The sequence below is a fragment of the Dryobates pubescens genome, chromosome Z, assembly GCF_014839835.1.
Source record: "Dryobates pubescens isolate bDryPub1 chromosome Z, bDryPub1.pri, whole genome shotgun sequence".
NCBI lineage: Eukaryota > Metazoa > Chordata > Aves > Piciformes > Picidae > Dryobates > Dryobates pubescens.
The window spans coordinates 49,589,765-49,614,227 of record NC_071657.1 but is presented as its reverse complement, the minus strand read 5'-3'; the positions used below and the strand labels follow the sequence as shown (position 1 = coordinate 49,614,227).

General features: G+C 40.0%; 1 protein-coding gene across 1 annotated transcript in view; it reads right to left on the bottom strand.

Moving 5' to 3' along the window:
* MPDZ (multiple PDZ domain crumbs cell polarity complex component) overlaps positions 1-24,463 on the bottom strand; it is a 106,651-nt gene that overhangs the window by 44,187 nt on the left and 38,001 nt on the right. The window contains exons 15-20 of the mRNA XM_054178927.1: positions 23,028-23,237; positions 21,353-21,469; positions 18,763-18,921; positions 15,628-15,915; positions 14,673-14,796; positions 5,609-5,807 (exon numbers count right to left, since the gene is read on the bottom strand). Of these exons, the coding sequence (XP_054034902.1) occupies positions 5,609-5,807; positions 14,673-14,796; positions 15,628-15,915; positions 18,763-18,921; positions 21,353-21,469; positions 23,028-23,237 (1,097 nt within the window). The remainder of the gene's footprint in view (positions 1-5,608; positions 5,808-14,672; positions 14,797-15,627; positions 15,916-18,762; positions 18,922-21,352; positions 21,470-23,027; positions 23,238-24,463) is intronic.

The following is a 24,463-nucleotide window of genomic DNA, read 5'->3' as shown; positions in this document are numbered from 1 at the left end:
GAAAAGTGCAGAATACGGTCATTAACATGGCACTGGGGAGTTGAACCAGTGCTGGGACATGTTTGCAAGACACACAGCAGATGTTCAGCAAAGCCCCAGCAGCAAAATCTCTCCACTTCAAACCGGAAGCGGAAGAGTTTGTGAAAATAATCACTATTGCTTCTAAGTCATGTCCAACTTAAATGAATTAACTCTAACAAAGTGTTAGTATTAGAGTCACAAAACTCTCACAGGTAAAATGCTACTGCAGAAGCACCACCCACTAAGCCCAGAAGAATTAATACCTTGTCTATACAAAAGCTACACAAATGCGTAAGCTGCATTCCACTGAAAGAAAATGTAATTAATTTAGTTATATTCATCAGTTACATCCCAAATCCATCAATTTCCACCACATAAAAATAAGCAGGAAATAATGTATTTATCTTCGAAAGACAGCTGCAGTAAAGAAACCAGAATTGCAAAGCAACTGTGGCAATTTTAGGCTATATGGAAATGTCACTAAGACCACTTTGCCCACAGAAATATTTGAGTTCAGCATTCCTGTGGGTGAAAGTATCATGGGAGTAGCAGCTGGGATTCCAAAGTGATTTATCTGCTGTGTGTAATCCTGCTGTCAGTAATATTTAATGTGTTCTTGTTAATGTCTCTGCTTTGGGAGAGATGAGCAGCAAGTTTCTCTGTGGACATGCCATCTACTGGCAGGTCTTATAATGTACCCATCCAAAGATGACCTTCCATGGAATCCTAAACCCTGGAACACCATGGATGAGGGAATTAAATGCTTCAGAGAGTTTGTTGCGAGAGAGGTCATGTACGGAGACCATGGTACTCTGAATCCTGATGAAATTCCTGTGGGAACAGGTCTTGCTAAAATGCTCATCAAACTTGCTCCTCCTTTATTTTTATCTATATCTAAGCTTCAATAGTGCTTCAGTTACTCCATAAATATAAACCAAACACTTGTGTTTTGCAAAAAAAAAAAATCAAAGGAAAAAAAATAACATGCATCAAATGCATGAAAAGGTGTAGTCTGCATGTTCTCCTTTTTTTCGCTCATGATTGCTGAAGTTTGGTTAACTGCAAAGGTTTCCCTAGCTCTCTTACTAATTAAGCTCTGTTACTGATGTGACTGTCCTCCTTCCTCTTATTCACTTATTACTGAAAAGTCATTGAAAAAAAATAGCAAATTATAGAAAACAGATGTAACAGGAAGTCATCTTTGAAAAGTGGCTGTCTGCCCTGCTGCTCTCTGTGACACACAGCAAGGTCAGATTGTGCTAAAATCTTGGATTTATATGTCCTATGGATTTTTCATGTGGTTAATACTTCATGGGCAGATACCTGACAGTAATCAAATCCAATTTTCAGAGGTTACAGTGAGGTCTGAGGACATCCAGCATCATCCTGAAGGGCCCAACATGTGACTAGCATGATGAGGGGCCCAGAACATGAAGAGTGTTGTGTTTCCCTAAGGAACTCTGTTGACCCTTGGGCTGTGAGGTGGAAATAAAAACCCACCTAGGTACCTGGATGATCCATCTGCAGAAAGGACTGATAATTACCTTAACAGGGTCACACAGAAGAAAGAAATAGAAACAAGTGCCATGAAATAAGGGGAAAGACATTGAAAACAGGAAACAAGCAAATGGCTCTCTACTATTGTGTTGCATTTATTATCTGCAAGAGAAGTTGAAGTTCAACAACTTCAAGGGAAACCATATGTATGGTTAAATAATTTCCTCTTTCATAGCTGTACAGATTGAAAGAGAAAGTGTTCTAGTTTCCTCTCTTGAGAGCTACAACTACCCTCCTCCCTGCAGTGATATGGACTAGAAATGAAAGCAGTGACAATGGAAACACCAAAGTGTGTGCACATGAAAATACCTTGTAAACACAACACTGCATGCAGTATAGAGGAACATTTATCACACTTCACTGAAAAGCCACACAAAATCTTGAAACACCACAAACCAAATAACAAAGTATGGAAAGTGCTCAGGACAAATTACTGTCATCAACAATTAAGGTCTAATGAGAACCTTTTTTTATACATGAAAGAAGTAAAATCTAAGTGCCGCAGAAAATACGACACTGAGAATAATCCAGATATCAGGACATTTTACTCATGCCAATTCTAGCAGTGAACCCTGTATGCACACACACACACATGTTCTGAGCAAATCTGGGGTGGCTGTCATAGGTGGAATTTAAAACTATTAGCAACAGATCTTTAGAACACATCTGATCTCATTCAAGTCTTATGAAGTATGCACCATTCTTCAATTCTAAAGACATACACATACATATGTACACATACTCTCATACCTTTGCAAAAAAGTAAAAAATATATATACACATCCACATGTGCATGCACACACACATACAAAGAGAGAGACAATATGTACCTATATCTGGATATATCCCTGACATTACTATGGATGTCACAAAAGGATGGAATTATTTTACAGACAAGTTACACACAGAGCCATAACGAGTTTCTGAATTGCCAATACTCACACATAACAGAGGGCCTGATCATCATCAGGTGCTGGAGAAGATCTAGAATGTGAAGCATATGATGCAGCATCTTTTTACAATTGTGTTAACAAATGTAAATTTCTCATACTGAATGTGAGAGGCATATTTATACAGATGAAAGTGTGAGCTAATATTTCTATTTTCTTTCTCCTTCTCCTTTTCTTTCCTTGCTCTACTTCTGCTTCATCTACACCTCCCCCAGAAAGCATCTGCTCTTTATTGTTGTCTATAGCAATGATTATTAAGAAGCATGAAAAATGGAATTGCAATCTATCTTTTATTTCTTGATAAGGAATTCATTCCCACACTTTAAGCAGGTGAATTTTGATGCAGCTCCGTAATTATCTCACAGATGTTACAGGCAGCTGCTGCTGAGCACAAAATCCTGGCTATTATTACAGAAACGTAAGAGCTCCTGGCAAGGTGGAAAAAGAAGTGAAGCACACTGCCTTCTGGTAAGACCACACATCTGGTACTCCACACAGAAAGCATAAAAAAGTTCAATACCTAAGTTTTACACTCAGACTGCTAGTTCTTCAGCTATTCAAAATCACAAATCCTTTAATATAATAAAATAAAGCCTTTATGTGTCAAATAAGAACAGCTCTATGCCTTGTCAGTAAATCAGGTTTGACAGTGAAAATACAGCTTTGAATTTAAAATACTTCTGCCTAATCACTTTTAGGGGGATTTCTGTGCCATAGTTTCACTTGGATAGAATCACAGGCTGGCCATGGTATGCACACCGTTAGCAGTTTTGAGACAGCCAGGATACTAAGCTGGGCAGGTTAAAAGTTGGGGCAGCTGACCTGAGCTGGATAACATGTGTATCCTATAACATGTATGTCACACTCATTATCAAGGGGGAAGTTTGCTGAGAACAAGACACTCCTACTCCACTCACGGGTTGTCATTTCTGGAAGGGCTCACTCATTATTCTGCTCCTAAGGACTGCTTTCCCATTTTTTGTGACTGCTGTATATTCACTGTAAACATTGCAGCCCTGTATAGATAAAAAGGAATTCTATCTACGTGTAACATCTGAGCTCTTATGAACCCTTGTTTCCTGAGGAAGACACCAAAGAGATTCAACTTGGTTATTTAAAATTATGGCCCTCAAACAGCATCTCCTGTATCACGGTATACCTCATTAGCTCTGAAATGACATCTATACAGCTGTATCCCTTTCAGTAAACAGAAAGAACTATAGTGAGATAATGCTTTGTATCTCCAAATTTTTTATTTGAGACATTACCCCAATATTTGTATCATAATTTTTTCTGGGATCCTCTACTGATCCTGAAATTACAAATTATGGAAAAATTTAATTATGCTGAATTGTTTTGCATCAATGCTATTTAAGACCAAAAGCATTGTCTTTATTATTGCAAGACTAGTTGAGAAGATACCAAAGGATTTGGTCTTTCAGTTTTTTGAAATGCAGAAGTCAGCTTCACTTAAATCCCTTATCACAGGAATACACCAAAGAACATAAATATAAACCAAAAGATAAATATCCTAATTAAGAATATAAATAGCAATTGTCCTTATTCTATGAGATCTTCCAGAAAGGCGATACCCTTTTCTCTGCAAAATCTGAATATTCACACCTAAGATGAGATTTTTGATTTTTCCAACATATCTGCAGAAGACTAAGACTATAAAACAAAACATATAGTCACACAGTGTAAAATGCAGCAGCTATAAGAGTGTAAACACAAATAATGAACACATATGTGTTTGATCACAAATTATACATTTGATCGCTACACTAATAAAAGCTTCCTCAGAGAAGAATGGTACAGTAGCATTTGTCTATGCAGGTGTACACACACGTGCATGCACACATACCAACTGATGTCAGATGTGGCAGTCATAATAATCAATGAGACCTTTCATCAGCACTAGCTCATTCATATTCATGTCAGCACTTCCAACAATGTAATTTGTTATATGGGTATATCCCATTATTTAAACAAGCTTCCTTTAACTCAGAATCCTAAAAGCATGATGATTATGGGGCAGACAATTAAATCTACCACCCACAGTGAAGATATTTTGACTTCCTGTTTGTACAACGCCAGGTCATTTCAAAGCTAGAGTACTTCTGGAGAAGAACAGAATGCCCTGCAATCTACTTTGAACTGACAGAAACCTCTGAAGTAGAGGCTTGTACTATTAGCACCTAACACTTGCAAGTCTGACCTAATCCATGTTATCATGTATTTGAGATAAGCAACTTCCTATAATTTTGGAGCTGTAAACTCAGCATTGCTGTGTCTAGAGCAGAACCCACAAGCTTAAGAACAGCTCCATTTCTAGATGGTAAGTTTGGGAAAAGTTAACTCTATAACAATGATGGCTAGAGAGAACTGTACTTTAAGAGAAAATCAAAATTCTGCCAATTCAGTAAACCTGTGAAGAAACCTTCTCATCAAGCAAATTTTTTAGAGTTGCATTTATTACTGCAAGCTTAAAACAGTACTCCCAAGAGGTGGTATTTATGTACTGGCACAATAGCTCATTCATATGTAATAATAAAAACTTGGAAGGGAATTCACAAAACATGTTTTCACTGTTTGTTGCAGATGTACCCAAAATGTTTTAAGTGTTACTTTTTTGCATTAACATCATGTGTCCAAAACCAAAATCCATTACAAAGATCTTCATCAAATGAAATTACTTGTGCGATGGCCACAACAGTCCACCTTCATCAAACACAAACAGCTTGAGAAAATCCTTACCTTCTAAAGGGTCACACTATGAATGCAAAACTCTGATTCAGCCCATTCTTTCCATAAAACCAGGCAGGACAGTAATGACGATGATTGCTAAAGATAGTAATAACTTTTCTAAGAACATTCACAGCCTCTTACACAACTGATTTTCATTTTGAAACCCATGAAACTCTAATCTGAAGGTGAATTATCCACCTGAAGCTGTAATTTAAAGGTAAATTTAAGTTGTAAGAAGAAACAAAATTCTAATTTGGAGTAACTGGCATGCACAACCAAATTTTTGTTTATTACCCTCTTCCTACCACAATTCACCATCTAGCTTTACCTACTTTATGTCTGGTCCAATGAGTGAATGCCTCCTCAGCATAGCCCGGGCTTGTGCATTGGTTAAGTTTGTGGTCGACTCTTCATTAATGGACAGGATGCAGTCCCCTACACCAATCCGTCCATCACGACTTATTGAGCCTCCATGGATGATACTGCGGACTATCATTCCAGAGCCATCCTTATTGGAACTTACTGTCATCCCTGCAGAGAAAAACACATAAAACTGTTATTGACACCATTGATCCCCAGCTCCGAGTGCCAAGAAATAAGATGTAACCTGGGGCAGGCACAGTAAAAGCCAAGGCAGATGACCTGCCACTGTCAGCAAGCCTAAAAACACTCTTCTTATTCTCCCTTGTGCTTCCTTCTTTACAACTGGAGATGGCAGTCACAAATCACCATCATGGTATCTCCGTCTTATATAATCTTCACATACCAGGCTCAATGTATAAAAATAACACCTAAGGCAAAGGAATATTTAACCAGAAAATAAACAAAACTTAATGAAATTGCTTCTAAACCAGTCAAATTTAACACTCTTCTGGATGGTTGACTGAGTTTACACATTAAATTTCAATTTAATTTAGGATGGTTCTCTTTGGAAAGGAAATTAAATGATTAAACAGTTAATCAGGACCACAGGGCCAATACAATCACATGCTTACAACAGAAAGCCTAAATCAGATCCTGCTGACATAGAGGTTGCCCTCCCACTCTCCTGGGTTGGCCATCACTTTAGGCCTAAAAGAATATCCTCACTTCTGTAAGACCCTGTACATGATTTCAGGTGCACAATGACCTCACTCATGGCACAGCACAACACTGCTCAGTGTTTATACACAAGGTTTATCTCCACTTCCTCTTCACTAACGGGAAATGAGAGAGATGCTTTTTCCCCTCTTCCCCTGTATGAATACATAGAATACATAGAATAAACCAGGTTGGAAGAGATCTTCAAGATCATCGCGTCCAACCCCTCAACCAATCCAACACCACCTAAACAACTAACCCATGGCACCAAGCACCCCATCAAGTCTACTCCTGAACACTTTCAATGATGGCGACTCCACCACCTCCCCCGGCAGCCCATTCCAATGGGCAATCACTCACTCTGTATAGAACTTCTTCCTAACATCCAACCTAAACCTCCCCTGGCGCAGCCTGAGACTGTGTCCTCTTGTCCTGGTGCTGGCTGCCTGGGAGAAGAGACCAGCATCCCCCTGTCTATAACCTCCTTTCAGGTAGTTGTAGACAGCAATAAGGTCACCCCTGAGTCTCCTCTTCTCCAGGCTAAGCAACCCCAGCTCCCTCAGCTCCTCATAGGGCTTGTGTTCCAAACCCCTCACCAACTTTGTTGTTCTTCTCTGGACTCGTTCCAGCAAGTCAACATCCTTCCTAAACTGAGGGGCCCAGAACTGGACAGAGGACTCGAGGTGCGGCCTAACCAGTGCAGTGTACAGGGGCAGAATGACCTCCCTGCTCCTGCTGGCCACACTATTCTTGATGCAGGCCAGGATGCCATTGGCCCTCTTGGCTGCTGGCACACTGCAGGCTCATGTTCAGCCTTCCATCAACCAGTACCCCCAGGTCCCTTTCCACCTGGCTGCTCTCCAGCCACTCTGACCCCAGCCTGCAGCTCTGCATGGGGTTGTTGTGGCCAATGTGCATAACCCGGCACTTGGATGTGTTAAATCTCATGCCGTTGGACTCTGCCCATCTGTCCAGCCTGTCGAGGTCCCTCTGCAGAGCCTCTCTACTCTCCAGCAGAGAGCCGCGTGAAGAGACGATTCCCGCCAGCCTTGCAGCGTGTGCAAGGGATGTCCGCGAATCCCCTGGGGGCTCTACTTAATGTGTCATTGTGACTGCTTTTACGCTTGAGTTGTCACAGTTATTTTCAGGGAAGTTGGTGCTCATGAAGCCAACCCTCATGATAGTTACAGGTATACTATTCCTCACTAAGGTGACTCCAAGGTAGTTGAAGTGCCAGCATCCTGTAAATCTAATCAGTGCATTTCCACTATTTTATCACTGCCAAACTAATTTTACTGGGTTTTTTAACCCCTTTACTAACAAGATAAAGCCAGTGAAAAAAAAGGGTGGCTTACAGAGGAGCATCTATTGGAGCAGCAGGCAGTGACTATCCCCCTGCATGTTCTTCTGCTTCTGCATGTGAACATCAGGCTAGCAAACACTGGGAGTGCAGCTGTGCTCCTGCAGGCCCTTACCTTATTGTCCTGATTTTGAGTGGAAAGAATGTGATAGTTATTCAGAACAAAACTTCGAAGGATACTGACTATGAAAGAATTCTAACCCTTCACATACAAACATGGCTCTTGGTGACAACAGATTAACACAATTCTGTATCCTTAGACCATGGGAGACAGACTGAAGACACTAGAAACCAGCTATAAAACACACTCAGTTAACCATACTAACATCTGTCTCTATATCTCTCTCAGAGGGGAGAAAAAAAAAAGCAACACTGTAACCATTTAACAGGAGTAATTCAGATATTAATTTGTGCTTTCTAGGACATCTTCCAGAAAACAAAAACTTCTTAATAGCATTAAGTTCCTCATACCCATTTGTAGTTGAGATCAACACAGCTGTCTAAAAAAGCAGGAAAAGGCAGCCCTGAGTAGCAAGGAACAGACCAATATGCTGCTTAGACACAGGAATACATGTACCTCTCTACTTCGGTATATGGAAATTAAGGTTTGTCTTCTCAAAAAACTGCAAACCCAATCTTCCTGATGCACTTCCTTTGGCCTTTGCAAAACAAATGTGGGCCACTGGGAGTTGAGGGTGAGGTGATTCTGATGACAAGAAGACACACCATTTGAGGTGTTGCCTAAAGCAAAACAGCCTGCCCCCCGCATCAGGACTTGTTCCCTCAAAAAAAGAGGAAGGTAATTGTTATTGGTGATTCCCTCCTGAGGGGAACAGAGGGCACCATATGTCGGCTGGATTCTTCCCACAGGGAAGTATGCTGCCTCCCTGAGGCCTGGGTCAGGGATGTTACCAGAGGGCTGCCAGTCCTCTGATTACTATCCCTTAATACTTATGCAGGTAGGGAATGATGATGTTGCAACCAGAGCTCCCAAGACAATCAAAAATGACTTCAAGGCTCTGGGAGAACTGGTTGAGGGGTCAGGGGTACAGGAAATTTTTTCATCAATTCCCTTAGTTGCAGGAAGGAACACTGAAAGGAACAGGTCAGCAGTTGTAATTAACAAATACCTCAGAGGCTGGTTCTACCAAAAAAAATTCAGTTTTTTTGATCTTGCAGAATGTTCTATGGCACCAGGCAGGCTAGCACAAGGTGGAGTACATCCATCCCAGAATGGGAGAAAGATCTTAGTGCATGAGAACGGCCAATCCCCCAAACGGAAAAAGGTTCTAGGAAGGGAGTTGGCAGGTCCCATTGAAAGGGCTTTAAATTAGATTCAAAGGGGGAAGAGGCTGAAACCAGTCACCCCAGACAGGAGTTTGGGGGTGGTAAGCTGGAGTCAAGGGTGATACCAGCAGCCCAGCTAAAGTGCATGTACACTAATGCACGAAGCATGGGTAACAAACAAGAGGAGCTGGAAGCCTTGTTACAGCAGAAAAGTTATGATGTAGTTGCCATCACAGAAACGTGGTGGGATGACTCACATGACTGGAGCACTGTAATGGATGGCTGCAGGCTCTTCAGGAGAGACAGGTGAGGGAGAAGGGTTAGAGAGGTGTCCCTGTACATCAGGGACACTCTAGATGCCATGGAACTAGGGATCAGGGATGACCAGGTTGAGTGCCTGTGGGTGAAAATTAGAGGGATGACCAACAAGGCAGACATCCTGGTTGGAGTCTGTTATAGACCACCCAACCAGGATGAAGAAATTGATGAATCATTCTATAGGCAGCTAAAGGCTGTCTTAAGATTGCCAGACCTTTCTCTGATGGGTGATTTTAACCTGCCTGATATCTGCTGGGATCTCAACACAGCAGAGAGGAGGCAGTCTAGAATGTATGGAGAATAGCTTCGTATCACAGCTGCTGTGTGAGCCTACCAGGGATAAGGCTTTGCTTGACCTCCTTTTTACAAACAGAAAAGGGCTGGTGGGAGATGTGGTGGTTGGAGGCTGTCTGGGGACCAGTGACCATGAGATAACTGAGTTTTCAATATGCAGTCAAGCTAAAAGGGGCAGCAACAAAACCTCCACTCCGGACTTCTGGAGGGTGGACTTCAGATTACTCAAGGAACTAACTCAGAAGGTACCTTGGGAAACAGTACTTAAAAACAAAGGGGTCCAGGAGGGCTGGACCTACTTCAAGAAAGAAATCTTGAAGGTGCAGGAACAGGCTGTGCCAGTGTGCCGGAACAAAAGCCACCAGGGTAGAAGGCCAGCCTGGTTGGACAATGAACTTCTGAGTGAATTAAAGGGAAAAAAGAGGGAGTATCATCTTTGGAAGAACGGTGAGGTAACCCATGGAAAGTTTAAGGATGTTGCTAGGTCATGAAGGAAAAAAATTAGAGGCACAAAAGCCCATTTAGAGCTTAGACTGGCCTCTGCTGTGAAGGACAACAAAATCAGTAATAATAGCAAGAGAAGGGGCAAGGACAACCTCCAGTCCTTGGTGGACACAGAGGTGAACATAGTAACGAAAGATGAGGAAAAGGCAGAGGTACTTAACATCTCTTTGCCTCAAATTTTAATAGCAGGATAGGTTGTCTTCCAGACAGATGGAGTCAGGGAGCAGTACAGTTCCCCTGTGATCCAGAAGGAAGCAATTAGAGATCTCCTCAGCCGCTTGGATCCCACGGGATCAGATGGGTGCCAAGAGAGCTGGCAGATGAGCTGGCCAAGCCACTCTCCATCATTTTTCAACAGTCCTGGCTCACTGGAGAGGTCCCAGATGACTGGAATATGGCCAATGTGATGCCCATCCACAAGAAGGGCCAGAAGGAGGGAATTCCCGACCTGTCAGCCTGACCTCCGTGCCAGGCAAGATTATGGAAGAGGTCATCTTGAGTGTAATCACACAGCACTTACAGGGTGGCCAAGGGATCAGGCCCAGCCAGCATGGATTTAGGAAGAGCAGGTCCTGCCTCACCAATCTGATCTCCTTCTATGATCAGGTGACCCGCCTGGTGGATGTGGGGAAGGCTGTGGATGTAGTCTGCCTGGACTTCAGCAAGGCCTTTGACGCTGTTCCCCACAGCAAACTCCTGGCCAAGCTGGCAGCCCATGGCTTGGACAGCAGCACTCTGCGCAGGGCTAGGAAATGGCTGGAGGGCTGAGCCCAGGGAGTGGTGGTGAATGGTGCCACATCCAGCTGGCAGCCAGTCATTAGTGGTGTGCCCCAGGGATCGGTGTTGGGCCTCATCCTGTACAGTATCTTTAGTGATGATCTGAATGAGGGCACTGAGTCCATCATCACTAAGTTTGCAGATGACACCAAGCTGGGGGCAGGTGTTGATCTGTTAGAGGATAGGAGAGTTCTGCAGAGGGACCTTGACAGGCTGGACAGATGGGCAGAGTCCAACAGCATGAGATTTAACACATCCAAGTACTGGGTTCTACACAGTGGCAACCAGCACCAGAACAAGAGGACACAGTCTCAAGCTGCAGCAGGGGAGGTTTAGGCTGGATGTTAGGAAGAAGTTCTTCATAGAAAGAGTGATTCTCCATTGGTATGGGCTGCCCAGGGAGGTGGTGGAGTCACCATCACTGGCAGTGTTTAGGAGGAGACTGGATGGGGCGCTTGGTGCCATGGTTTAGTTGATTAGGTAGTGCTGGATGACAGGCTGGACTCAATGATCTCAAAGGTCTTTTCCAACCTAGTTAATTCTATTCTGTTCTATACTATTCTATTCTATTTTAGCGTGTGAGAGAGGCCTTTCTCTGAACATGCAAATCACCTGGGGATGTGATGATTATATCAAGAACTGAGGAGTGTCTCAACAAACATTAAGATAAGATGTGTCATCTCTGCCCACCAAGACAGCAGCTGCCCAGGGTGTGTGGTGGAAAGACCCCCTGGAACATATAACAAAGATAAGCACATCCTGGGTGGTTCTCCTGGTAAGAGCACTAATGTGGGTATGGTGAACAGGTGGGAGGCAAAGAGGGGTGGAGGCCACTCTACTGTGCACCCCTGCAAGCACACAGGGAATACTCCATGGAAATGACACCTGGAAGTCACAAATTCCTTGTAATGCACCTAGGGTGTGGGGCCAGCTGTAGCTGCAATAAATAAATACCAAGTTATGCCTGTTCAGTTGAAGAAAAACATCACAGAGCACACTACATTCTGGAACTCACCAGACAGAACTTGCCAAAGACAGAAAAGAGCTTCGGGGTAGTAATTTCTCTCCTGCTGTCTTTCTCCTTCTCTATTTTCCCTCCCCCTCTCTCTCCCTTTTCTTCCTTTCTCTGTTTCATTTACTCTATTCTCTAATCATAAACTTGCTTTGATATTTGGCCTCTTGTGTGCCTTAATTTCACACACAGGAACGTTTTAAAGGAACCACACCTCTTTCCTAACTTATGGACTGAGACAGCTTGATGAAAGAATATGGTGTTACCACTGACTGGAGATTTATGTTTATGATTTGACAGGTATTGATGTCATCTGTGGTCAGAGAAAATTTAAATGCATGTGTACGAAACTTGTGCTACTGACATACAATGTCACTAATTTATTGCCTCATTACTACAAGAAGTCAGATTAGTAACACTACAATGTTGAGCACATCTTAGATGGTATTTACAGGTGACATCCTGGGCTGGATGCACCAGAATTTACACTCACATGCTCCTTCTAATAATCATCTCTTGACAGATCTGCGCACACAGGTTCAACAGACAGTGTGCACAGAAAAGCAGATGGCTATGGTAACAGCTGAAATGTGGTCTGAGGTCTTGAGCCTAATTTTGCTGCTTGCTAAGCTGGTAACAACAGTATTACTGAGGCTAGCAGAATAGCACTTTATAAAAACCCATCAGTTTCTATGCTGACAGCCTCATTACAAGAGAACTTCAAAGCTGATGTCCTACTTTGTACAGCTACAGTTTCAGGTTAAAAATTAAAATGCTACTGTCAAGTTGCCAAATGAATCACACAACCATGGCTCCTTAGCTCTTTTTGCATCTGGATGCTCCATCCTCTACCTTTCAAAAATCACAATCAAAACATTAGAGCTCCTGCTGTGGCAGGATTTGAGGAGCTGTTGCAAGCTATGGGTGACACCATTTAAAAGCAAAACCAAAATGCCAGTTCTCAACTGAAATAATTGGTGCAGCTGCAGCTTTCAACCTCACTCTCAGCTCTTGATTTAGCTCCTATTGTAAAAATTAAAAGCACTGTAGTCATGTGTGCAAATTGGTTACTGTGCCCAGGCAGCTTCCCAAGCCAGAGCACACACAGACTGGAAGAAAAAGACGACGGTCAAAAGCCAGGAGAAAGCACTATTCACATTCACACACATACATGAGAAACATGCTTTACTTTTCATGCATGTAGTATCTGCCTATGTGCATCCCTAAGTCAGTATTTTTGAAGGCTGGCTGTACTGTGATGGAGAAGGTGATATAAGGCAGACTGAGCATCCACACATCAGAGGGTAATCTACCCCAGTTGTTATAATATAGATTTTATATAGACAGTAGATTCATCCTGAGCAATGCTTCCATGACAACATGTAAGCAGGCGAAGATGATTATTACGTTATACAGCAAAGTTGTATAGTCTATCAGAAGGCACATGTGTCACATCTCAATTGGTCATTTTCTACTGGCATGCATGTAATTAAGGCATACAATAGGTCAAAATAACAAAACAGTATTTTAACACATCCAACCAAATTCTGCCTAATTTCTCTCCTTCAGTTTCAAGGTGTTTATATTCTTTTCAGACTCAAAGACAAAACACTGCTTTTTTCTAAGTCGATCAAAGGCAAATCCTCCCTATTGCCTTCCAAAGTTATCCAAAAACAACCTCTTCCCACACCCAGTGGCAGCACCCATTGAATTACAGCATCACAGCACCCAAATCACACCTGCACAGCAAGGGAGTCCTGAGTGGTGGCTATTCATGAGCAAGGGAACATGGGCTGCTTTCAAGCTGCTTTCTGTGGACAAGCCATCTTAAAGTGTTTGTGGAACCACTGCAAACAGCCAGTGTCCTCAAAACACCAACTCAACAGTCTTCACGGACACACAGTTGACCAGAAGAAATGGCACCAGAAACCTAAACCAAAGCAAATAAACACACTTGCCACAAATGGGAGGGGAGCATCACTGCCTCTCACCTCAAAGCTTCCCCAGTGATGGCTCTGGGCAACTGACTAGGAGGATGCTATCCTGACACTCCACCTCATGCTGTCCAAGGAGACCTGGTCTCTGCACCAGAGACAGGAGAGGGCACTGAAAAATGTTTCCATTTATTGTGTATGTGTTCACTCCAAAACATGCCTCCAGTCAGCATGCTCAGAAGTCAGACATTGCAGATTATTTAAAACTCTGAAATTCTCCACAAAATGGTAATATAATTGAGCTAAACATACTATCTATTAAATGTATCAACTATGTGGTTCCTAGAAATACCAATTTAAATACATACAGATATGCAGCAAAGAATAGAGTACTGTGTTTAGACCCTTTTGCCTATCCTCAGGAAGGAAGGTAATTTCATGCTTACATATATTGGAAATCCTAGTCTGCAGTTTTTTTACATGAGTGTTCTTCCACAGCATTCCTTGGTAATATCACTATTTATATTGTACAAATTTACAGACACTAAAAAAATAATGCATTGAAATTGTTAACATTTAGGAATGACTGAACTCACATATGGGAAAAATTCTCAGAGAGATTGAACACTTTACTTTCACGTTCACAGTGACAGTGAATGGATTTGGTGCCATCACAGCCAAGCACAGCAAGAGCAACAAAGAACAAATACCCTGTTAGGCTTTCTTCACTAAAAGGAAAGCGTTTAGTCTTTACTAATAAAACAGGGAACATATGAAAAAATAAAAACCCATGCTTCTGGACAGGTTATATAAAATGTTAGCTACCTTACCTAGACTTGAATTGCCTTTTGCAATAGTTATAGTCTTCTCATACATGTTTTTCACTGCAGCCGGGGATACAGAACTTTGCTCTGAAGATACTGGGCATCTCTTTTCCATTACAAGCACTTGATCCTAGCACAAGGGAAAACACTAGGTTCAAAATACCAAGACAAAAATACAACTGGATATACTGACCTCAACTCAGTTTATCCAAAAGCTAGGTGTGGAATTAGTAGATTCCTTTATACAGACAAAACAACAATCAGTCTATCAAAGCTCAAACTGACATACATGAGGTTTCTTTATGGTTTTCTACCATAAAGTATGGTTTTAATAAAATTTAGGGCCATCTGTTACATTCTTAAAAGTTAATGGGATTAAATCAAGGGCTCTTATACTCACTCACTAAAGATATCTGACCAACTGCCAGTGTAAAAGTAGCAGATCTAACAAATTTCAGTTCTTCAACAAATTTCTTGATAAAAATACTCATTGGAATAAAAAAGAAACACATCACAGTGACTGTCATATTTGCACACTGTGGTGTCACAAGTTATTTTGTGAACTGAGCTATGCAGGCTTTGCATAAACACCAGGACGCAAGACATTGATACCACTTCCCCTTGGATTCCTAGGATATTTTTCCCAATGTGAACCTCTTCTTTGTGCCCATACCTCTGCAGAGGCTAAGAGGAGCTAAGACAACTCTCCTGACATGCTCAGCAAGTACACTCTGGTCCAGCAGTGTCTTCTGCTGTGAGGTATGAGTATGCTTTTATATACCCCAATATCACCAGTCTCTGGGAGATGACTATCTTAATGCCATAAATGGTCTCCTGTTTTGGGTAGATCTTAAGTCAAATGTTTTGACAGCAACAATTTATGTAGAAGATTCTATGGTGGACTATGGCCTTTCCATAGATTATTATTATTGTTATTTAAAAATAATAATAAAATATATACTTTTTCAGTGGAATTGAGCTGTATGGTAGTAGGAAGGCTTGTATTTGGTGCAATTTCTGCAGTTGTCTGAGATCTAGACCATACTGCTGTGTTTTCACTTGCATTTTGGTTGACCTCCAAAGCATCCAGAGGCAGAAGATCCTTTTTAGTAAAACCAGTTGCAGCTTCCAGGTTATTGCCCACTACAGACTTTTGCTCTCTGAATCTCTGATTCAGATCCATCTTGTACAGATCCTTGTTAGATACATGGAAATCAGCTGTGGCATTTGAACATTCCTCTCCAACAGACTGTTAAACACAAGAAACAATGAATAATCATTCTTTAGTAGTATAATTTAAAAGACAGTATATGGTACAATTTTTAAGATTATAGTATAATTTTTAAGATAAAAAACAGATACTTGTATCACAGAATTTAAACCTATTTGTTATAATATTATTGTCTTCAGTAGAAACCCACAGGCATTTTAGTAATCAGAAGATCAGAAATCAATGAAGCTAGGTTACTGCTGAAGGCCAAATTCTAATCTGGTACTCATCAGTAGCTCTCCAATAATTCAGCAAGATAGTGTCTATTCACACATTCTCAAACTATACATAATGCCAACAAGTTATTAAAATTAAAGCACTCAACTTCTTCAGGTGGAAGAACTTTGCAAGACTAAGGTCTTTACTTTCAGAACAGTTGGCACACAAACAATTTCAAGCAGCTGAAACAATAAACACATGATCAAAATATCCATCTAACTGAATAGAAACATTAAGGCATCCCTTTCAAACAAAAATGGAGAAAATGCAGACTCAGTCAAATATCAGCAAAAAATAAACATGGAGGTTCTGAAGTGTGACAGCAATAAGATACAGTGATGCAGTTACCAAAGCTTAGCAGCTAGTACTCATTGCAAGTGTATTAATTATGGCTGCAGTGCTAGGATTCTCTACACAAAATTTATTTAGACTTTTAAGATTTCCAGGTTTCAAATTTCAAGTATTTTAATGGATTTCAATAGTTTTCAAATACTCTCCAGCTCAGCTTTCAAAAAAAGCAATTTTAAAAACATGTGTGTATTAGAAAGACTAATCAAGGACTCAAAAGGGGACACAGAGGCTCTGTATCAATAGTAGCAATTTTTTTCTGAAATGCAGCAAACATATTCACAAGAATGTCTACCCCTGTCTTAGCTGTTATCCACTGGTTTTATTAATTTTTCTATTCCTTTCCCAAAATGTAAGGAACGTGTATTTCTTAAACATTTTTGATATTTTGCCAGATTTTGGATCAAGGCCCTTATCTTTCAAGTAAGTGCATATACATTTGCTTTGTCCCCAGACAATCATCAAAAAAGGCTGACCGGAATTTAAACCGGTGGTTTAAGTAACATCTGAGAAGATAACTGAGCAAAGCCTAAATACAACTAATCTGCATGATGTAATCAATGAAGTAATTTCCTACCTTTTGGAGAACAGAACATCATGACTATATTTAAATTATCTCATAAGGTTTCAAAGACAGATAGGAGACCTAAGTTTAAGTCTGTTCTGTATTGATTTTCAAATCAGTGAAAACAAGACCCAGATTGTACTCCAACATTTATTTCATATGCCATATATACCTACTAGAATTGCAGCATATGCCTGGTTTTACTTTTGTTTCACTTAAAGAAGAGCCAATGCTGTAATTTTTGAAGACAAAGAAGATTTCAGGACTTTTTAACTATACAGCAGCATATGGACTCATTAGAGGACTTGCATTACTTCACCTTTTTTTTATCACTTATTTTAAAAGCGACACCAAAGGCATTTAGAACCATGCAACTGCCTTCAGTCTGAAACCACTGAAATACCCCTGCATTTCTTGTAGCATTAAATGGCTTTTTTCTTTCCTATTTAATGCATTTAAATTGCTTAAAAAGTCACTTTTAAAAGACACATTCTCCTGCTATGTTTACTTTGTGAAGTCACTCACAGCTACAGAGTTTAAAATGGTACTTGATGAAAACACTCAATTCATTCTTGTGCACACAGGGGAATATGGTCAGAACCATTTAGGTATTTTTTTTAGGTATGAACCATTTTTAAGTCCATGCTGAAAATAAATTAAAATTTTCTACAGCCTTAACGTGACATATAGTGGACATCCAGCCTCTATCTCATAAAATGCTTCTCAGTATGCAAAATGCATAATCCGTTTAAATAACAATTACAGAGTTAAATAATGCAATCTGTCTCACTAGCAAAACAGATATGTGCTCTTCTGTGCATTAGGAAAACCATTAGAAGATGAATTTAGCTTTCTAACCAGATCCTCATATGGGCTGAATACATTCCAGAAGGAATAATGTGAGTTACTGTTGCTCAGGTGTAGAGGAAAGAACAGCAGGTACTCAAGACTACAGACTGGTAACATTGGAAGAAATCCTTACAATGTTGCTTTCAAGGATGACTGCTACAAAAAGTGCCTTGGAAAGCAGGATTAGCATAATAAATCTATAGATTGCCAAGAACAAAAAAAAGAGCATGAAAAATGATGGAGAGAAACAAGCAAGTCATTATGGGTATGTGACCAACCATAAAAAAGATACTGATCTTTGTGATACTATTAAAGAACTTATTTTCTAAGTTTAAACAGAAATCACTAGCAATCAGGTTTATTATACACAGATTTACTTTTAATTACAGTGTCATTATGAAGATTTAATTCAAGAACATAGCAAGTGAACTAGCAAACACACTAACTACAAAGCATAAAAGCAAAATTTAGAATAAAAATTTACTTGCTTTTCATACCTAAAATACTGTCAAATAATGCAGTAATTTCCTATTACCATTCTTTATTACGGTCTGAGGTAATAACAAGTTTTTGTAGCAGACTGTGCACCACATCTTTAACACTACAAACATCTCACCACACTTTATCTGGCTATACAAAACACAAATCCAAGCTTCCTAGCTCCTTCTCTCTTCAATACAAATATCTTAAAGACACCAATACAATCTCAAACAAAACTGCACTTTAATGTGGTAACAAATAGCACAGTTTGAACCAGGATGACATAAATGATTCATATCTAATAAAGCAACCTTTTCACACTCGCAGTCAAAGTTTCTCATCAATAAAACAATCCTCCTTTTTACCTTAGGAGTTGACAATGGAAGAGAATAGCCGTAGTTCAGCTCATCGCTACAAGCACTGTCATGTAGAGCTATCATTGAAGCCTGGAAGACGTCACCCTCTAGAGAATACTGTGATTCAAAGGTGGACTCATCCGCTAGATCTGCCTCGCTGGAGTCCACCTAACAACAAAAGCAATTCAATCAGCCAGGCTGTTACCTTCACACTACATAAGCTGCAAACACATGCACCTCAGCTGCCACATACTGACTGTCGCTTTCCTTCTTTCGGGTTCAGTTTTTCCTCATTCATGTTTTACACTGAAGTTAAATTTGTGCAACAGCAAAAATTTCTGCTTCCAGTTACAAAGAATACCTGAACTGAAGTGAGCCTAAAATGGAATGAGTTGCAAGGCTGTGGCAAATTCCTGCCTGTTAACAAAAAGTATGAGGGTGAATTCTGCTGTACTCCCCATTGTCAGCAATTTGAATTCTTTAAGGCTTTTTTTTTCCTTATACAAGAATTAGCATGGAAAAAAATAGTGAGTTTCATTTAGTGCCAGCTGTTAGTAATGTTCCCTTCACCCAGCTTCATAGGTTGTTTTAAAAAGCAAGGAAAAAAAACCCTCTGGAAATAGCAATGCTTTCCAGTGCATTTATGGGGGAAAAAAAATCTGCTAAGATTTTTTTATTATTTCAAAAAAATTGTAACATGTCACAAGAAGATTCGTATGGACCATTCTCCTGTCTTACGTGAGAATTCTAATTTTTAAAAGAATTCCAGTCATGGAACACACATGGGCAGTATTTTTTGTCTTTTTTTCTTTACTTAAATGTAGTATCATTTTTTCCAAGACACATATACTTTCAAATACTACAATAAAATTAAGTACTAAAAGACATGCTACATTCTAATTATAATTTCATCTCCCCTGCCAGAGCTCAACAAAACAGTCTATGATAATAAAAATGATCACAGTGAGCTCAGAGCCATAACCGTATCATAAACTGTATGAATCAAACAAGTGCACCCATCTGTAGAGATGGGACCTAATTCTTGTTTTCCTGGCTCTGTGGTTAATCATATCATGATTTCATTCTGTTGGATTTACAACAGCAATACCAATCTATTGTTAATTCAACATATTGATTCCATTTAGGGGCGCAAATAATTGATTTTAGTTTTTTTCTTGGTCTCAACTTAAAAGCTAATACAAACTGCTTTGGTGTAACTTACTCTCAGCCCATCCTCAGGAAAATGCAGACTAGTGCTACTGAAACTACACCCGAAGAATGGATTGTGAAAAAAATGGGACAGGCCTGTAAAACCTGAGCGTAGATTTAGCTGTGAAGAACAGTATCTCACGAGTGCACTCTGCAAACACATCTTCAGCTGGGTGTCTGTACATTCAATTTCCTATTTTGTACTTTTGATTATTGACAGTATTGACAATTTAATCACATTATTACCTGCCATGTATTTTCATTCCTCTTTCACAATTTTGATGTTTTTTGTATTAATCACAGATAGAAGTCAAATTTCTGGATCCTATACACTTCTCAACAAACAGAATAAGGCATATAAAGACTATTATCCTACTACTGTATCAAGGTAACAAACTGCAGAAAAAAATGCAGGCAGTTTTGTTTAAATGTAAGTTATTAAAACCAGGTTGTCATTTGCATACATGGAAAAACAGTGAATGCACAGGAATCAGTAATCCAGAGATTCCTGTATTGAAAGGATTCATTTCAAGTTTTTGTTTGTTTGGGAGTTTGGGAGGTGGGTGTGAAGGGGATTCTTATTTGTTTTTGGGGTTTTTTAGTTTGTAGGTTTTTTCCCTAGTGAATTAAGTTCTGGGGTTTAGTAGAAAATGCTTCCCTACTCATGTCACCAGAAAACGAGGGCCTAAAATCAGACCCTGATGAGCACAAAACCCTTGAGAAAACACAGTCCAAATATATTAATAACCTGGATTTTTTTGTTTTATTTGTACAGTCTATTTATTTTGTCTTTTTAATCTTTGTTTTACTGGCAACTTCTGGACTGTGTAAGGCACTGAAATGCTCGAGTAAAGTGTATTTGTGCAAGTGAATGAATACTTTTTGACCTTGCAAATCTCATAATCACTGATTGATGGTGAGGTCTAAAGAATACTACTATAAGGAAGCATTAGCAGCTTTCGAAGACAGACAGCATTCCTTGTAAGGCGGGCTTACATGCAAAAAGATGGTTTAAGAAACTTTTCAAGCTACAGATGTCATGTATGGGTGAAAAGATTCCTTTTCAAAGTAAGTTCATGAACATCTCTCTACATGAAGTGAGATTTTCAACGAGATAGTCAGTGCATGTAAGGAGTGGGTAGCCATGCACTTTTGAAAATTTCAGCAATTTTTTTTTTTTTTTTAAGCAGCTAATGTATCACAGACCAGATTCACAGCTCATGCAAACAGCCAAAACCTCCACATGACAATTTCCACCATGCTGGGATCTGGCCCAATTTTAGTGAATGATAATGACAGTAAACACTAAAATAATCATAAACACTAACAAAGCAACCCTTTTCATTACAAAATGAGAACACTTAAATCTTTGTTAAGATGAGGCACTAACCAGAGCCAGCTCAGCATGGAAGAGGGCTATATCAGCTGGCCCCTCCTCCTCAAGTGACTGGGCAGTGTAGAAAAAGCAATCTTCCTTAGCAGAGACATAGCCCTCCTCTGGTGAAAGCTGCAGAAAGAACGGAGCTCTGAATTGGGTGAGTGGCCAGGACACAGAGTGTGCAAGTGCATTACGTGTATGGGTTTAGAGGAAAATTAATTCCAAATGCAGTGAAGATTTCATTTCAATCACAGTGCAGACAGGTATAATAGATTTATTTTTTTTTTACCTGAATTGATTCAGCTTCACATCTCATTTAAATAATGAAAAAGTCTACGCAGATATGCTACAGTTTTGTCTAAAACTCATTTTCAATTCCTGCTCTTGCTAAGCATGTAGTAAACTACCATCAGAGCTCTCACAATGGGAAGAGCCTAATACCAGAGGCCTTTACACTGTTGCTAGCCACATAGTAATCTTGTTAGCAGGCAGAAAGACTGTATTCATAGGCCAGGTTTTAAGATTTTATCTGCTGGTGTAATGGACACTTAAGAGGACAAAATACAATTCTGACTCTAAAGCAGAAGCTTTTTCCAGCATAATTTTATAGCAGGGGTATTCATCCAATACTGCAAAGACCCCAGTGATCATTTGCAATGTTTAGCTGGCAAGCATAATATATAACATATTAAAGTGCAAATGCCAGGAAGATAAACTAAATCCTCATATACTTTCTCCTTTACAGTGACATCTTAAGTATAAAAATGTTGATCTGCAAGAACATTTCAGTGTGTCTTCACCACAAAAAATTAAACAAAGCAAGTTAAAGAAGTATCAAAGCTTTTAGTAACATAAACGTCAGTGGTTTTCATAGAATTTTCTCTCTTTTCTCTCCCTTTCTGAAAGATCTGCTAAGAATGAAAATTTGATATCTGCATCTGCAAGGATTAGAAAATTATCATTCCATGAAAATAAAAAAATTATCTCCAAAGACTGTATTTGTGCTTACAAATACAGTGAAAGGGATCGTTGGACTATGAACCAATGTCACCCTCCTGATTGCAATTCAGCACAACAGGGGGACAAGTCCACTAGCATCTTACTCATAAACACTGTCTTGGTCACCCTACATATCCTTCAGTCTCATCCTTCTAATCCTTACAGACTACCTCCTAAAATCAAGGCTGAAATTATTTATGGCTACACTAAAATAACCAGTTCGAGGCATATGAACTGAAGACTACTCACCACTGTTTAAACAGGGAGTACACAGTCCACATACAAAGACTGCTTAAGTCCTATACCTTGCAAAGCACAGGAAAAGGCAAATTCCAGTCAACACAAATAAAACTGATTTTATGTCCCCATGGCACATATTCAGAGAGTCCTGAATGTATGAAATTATGCCTAGCAACTTGCTACCCTGAAACACTCTGCTCATTGCAAGGCACTTCAATGTTTTCTCAAGGGCCAGACAGGTGTGCTAGATCCTGTGATCAGTACAGCAGTCATACACCCACACTAGCTGCTCCTACATGCAAGGACATACAGGAATCTGTTAAAGGCAGTTTCTGGATGTTTTGAGCCACCTAGCTGTACCCCAAAGCACAAAAGCTACATGCCAAAGTCAGAATCATCATGGACCAAAATGACATGAAAAGCACTCATCAAATTCCCAAATCCTTACAGGCAGTGGTTTCGCAACTCCTATCTTAACTGTTCCTGTTGGGGCTCCCTTCAGTGCTTGTACTGCTTCTTCAAGGCTGCCATTTTCCAAGTTAATGTCATTGACAAACATAAGCCGATCTCCAGGAAGAAGTCTGCCATCTTGCTCAGCCACACCCCCAGGAACTAATGAGCGAATCACAATTACAGTGTTTGCTGGATCAACAGGATCCTAGAAAAATAAAAGGAAGAAAAACACTTCATTTTCTTTACTCTTTTAAGTCTTGAGAGGCTAATTTTTATGTATGAGCTTTTAATAACCCAAGGACATTGTTGGAAATAGTTCTCACTATGTTAACCCAGCCACTTTAGATGACAGTAGATCAGTTTTTATGAAAAAAATCACCTCTATAGTTTAAGTGTCCTTATCCTTCAGATTATTAGAATACACTAATGTCACCTTTAGCAGTGTGCAAATGGAAATGGATATTAGTAAAAAAAATTTCAGGGGTAGAGTGGACAGACATTGGAATGGGCTGCCCAGTGAGGTGGTTGAGTCACCAACCCTGGATGCTTTTTAGGGTTGTTTCGTGCTTGGGGATATGGTTTAGGGGTGAATCTTGTAGAGCAGGGTTATCGGTTGGACTTGGTGATTCTGAGGATCTTTTCCAACCTGAATATTTCTGTGATTCTGTGAAATCACTACTGAGGCACAGGTTAATTCTAAGCAGTGCTTCATGGCCATAATTGGCACCTGGAAGTAGCTGCCAGATGAAAACGCATACACTATTACGAACAAGATTCAGCAGTGACCTGGGACAAGACTGCGTCCTGCAGTACCACAGGTGACCAAAAGCCTATACTGACCTGAGGAGAAATTGTTTGAAGTCAAAAAAAAAACTGTCCACTGTGATAACCAGGAACAGCAGGAACATTTTTTCTGGGATCCTTACCAAAACCAGGCAGGAGACAGGCACGGAGCTGTTCACTGGCACACATTAAGAGATACTTTTTAAGATACCAAGAATTCTGAAGTCAAACACTAAATGAACAGAGGCATTTAGGCACATCCTGGACAGACAGCAGCTAAAAAAAGGGATTTCAGAATTGGAGTTCTGGATTTTAGTAAATCCTGCTTTAAGCACTTAAGTCCTTTATTGGATCTTACCCTAAGTACCTCACTGGAGGTGCAAAATGCATGGCTAAATGCCCAATATTCTGATGACATCATTCACTACCACCAGGGCACTCAAAGATGAGCTTTCTGAAGACCTCAGTATATAGCAGACCATCTGTTTTTCCAGACCAGTCTTGACACAGAAAGAGAAGTAAGTAATGTATTGAAGCCTTGATACAGAAAGAGGAATAAGTGGCATACCTACTAATAGTGACATTCCTTTAGCTTTACTATGTTGCTTGGTTTCCATTAACCCTTAAAAAATGTATTTATATATATGG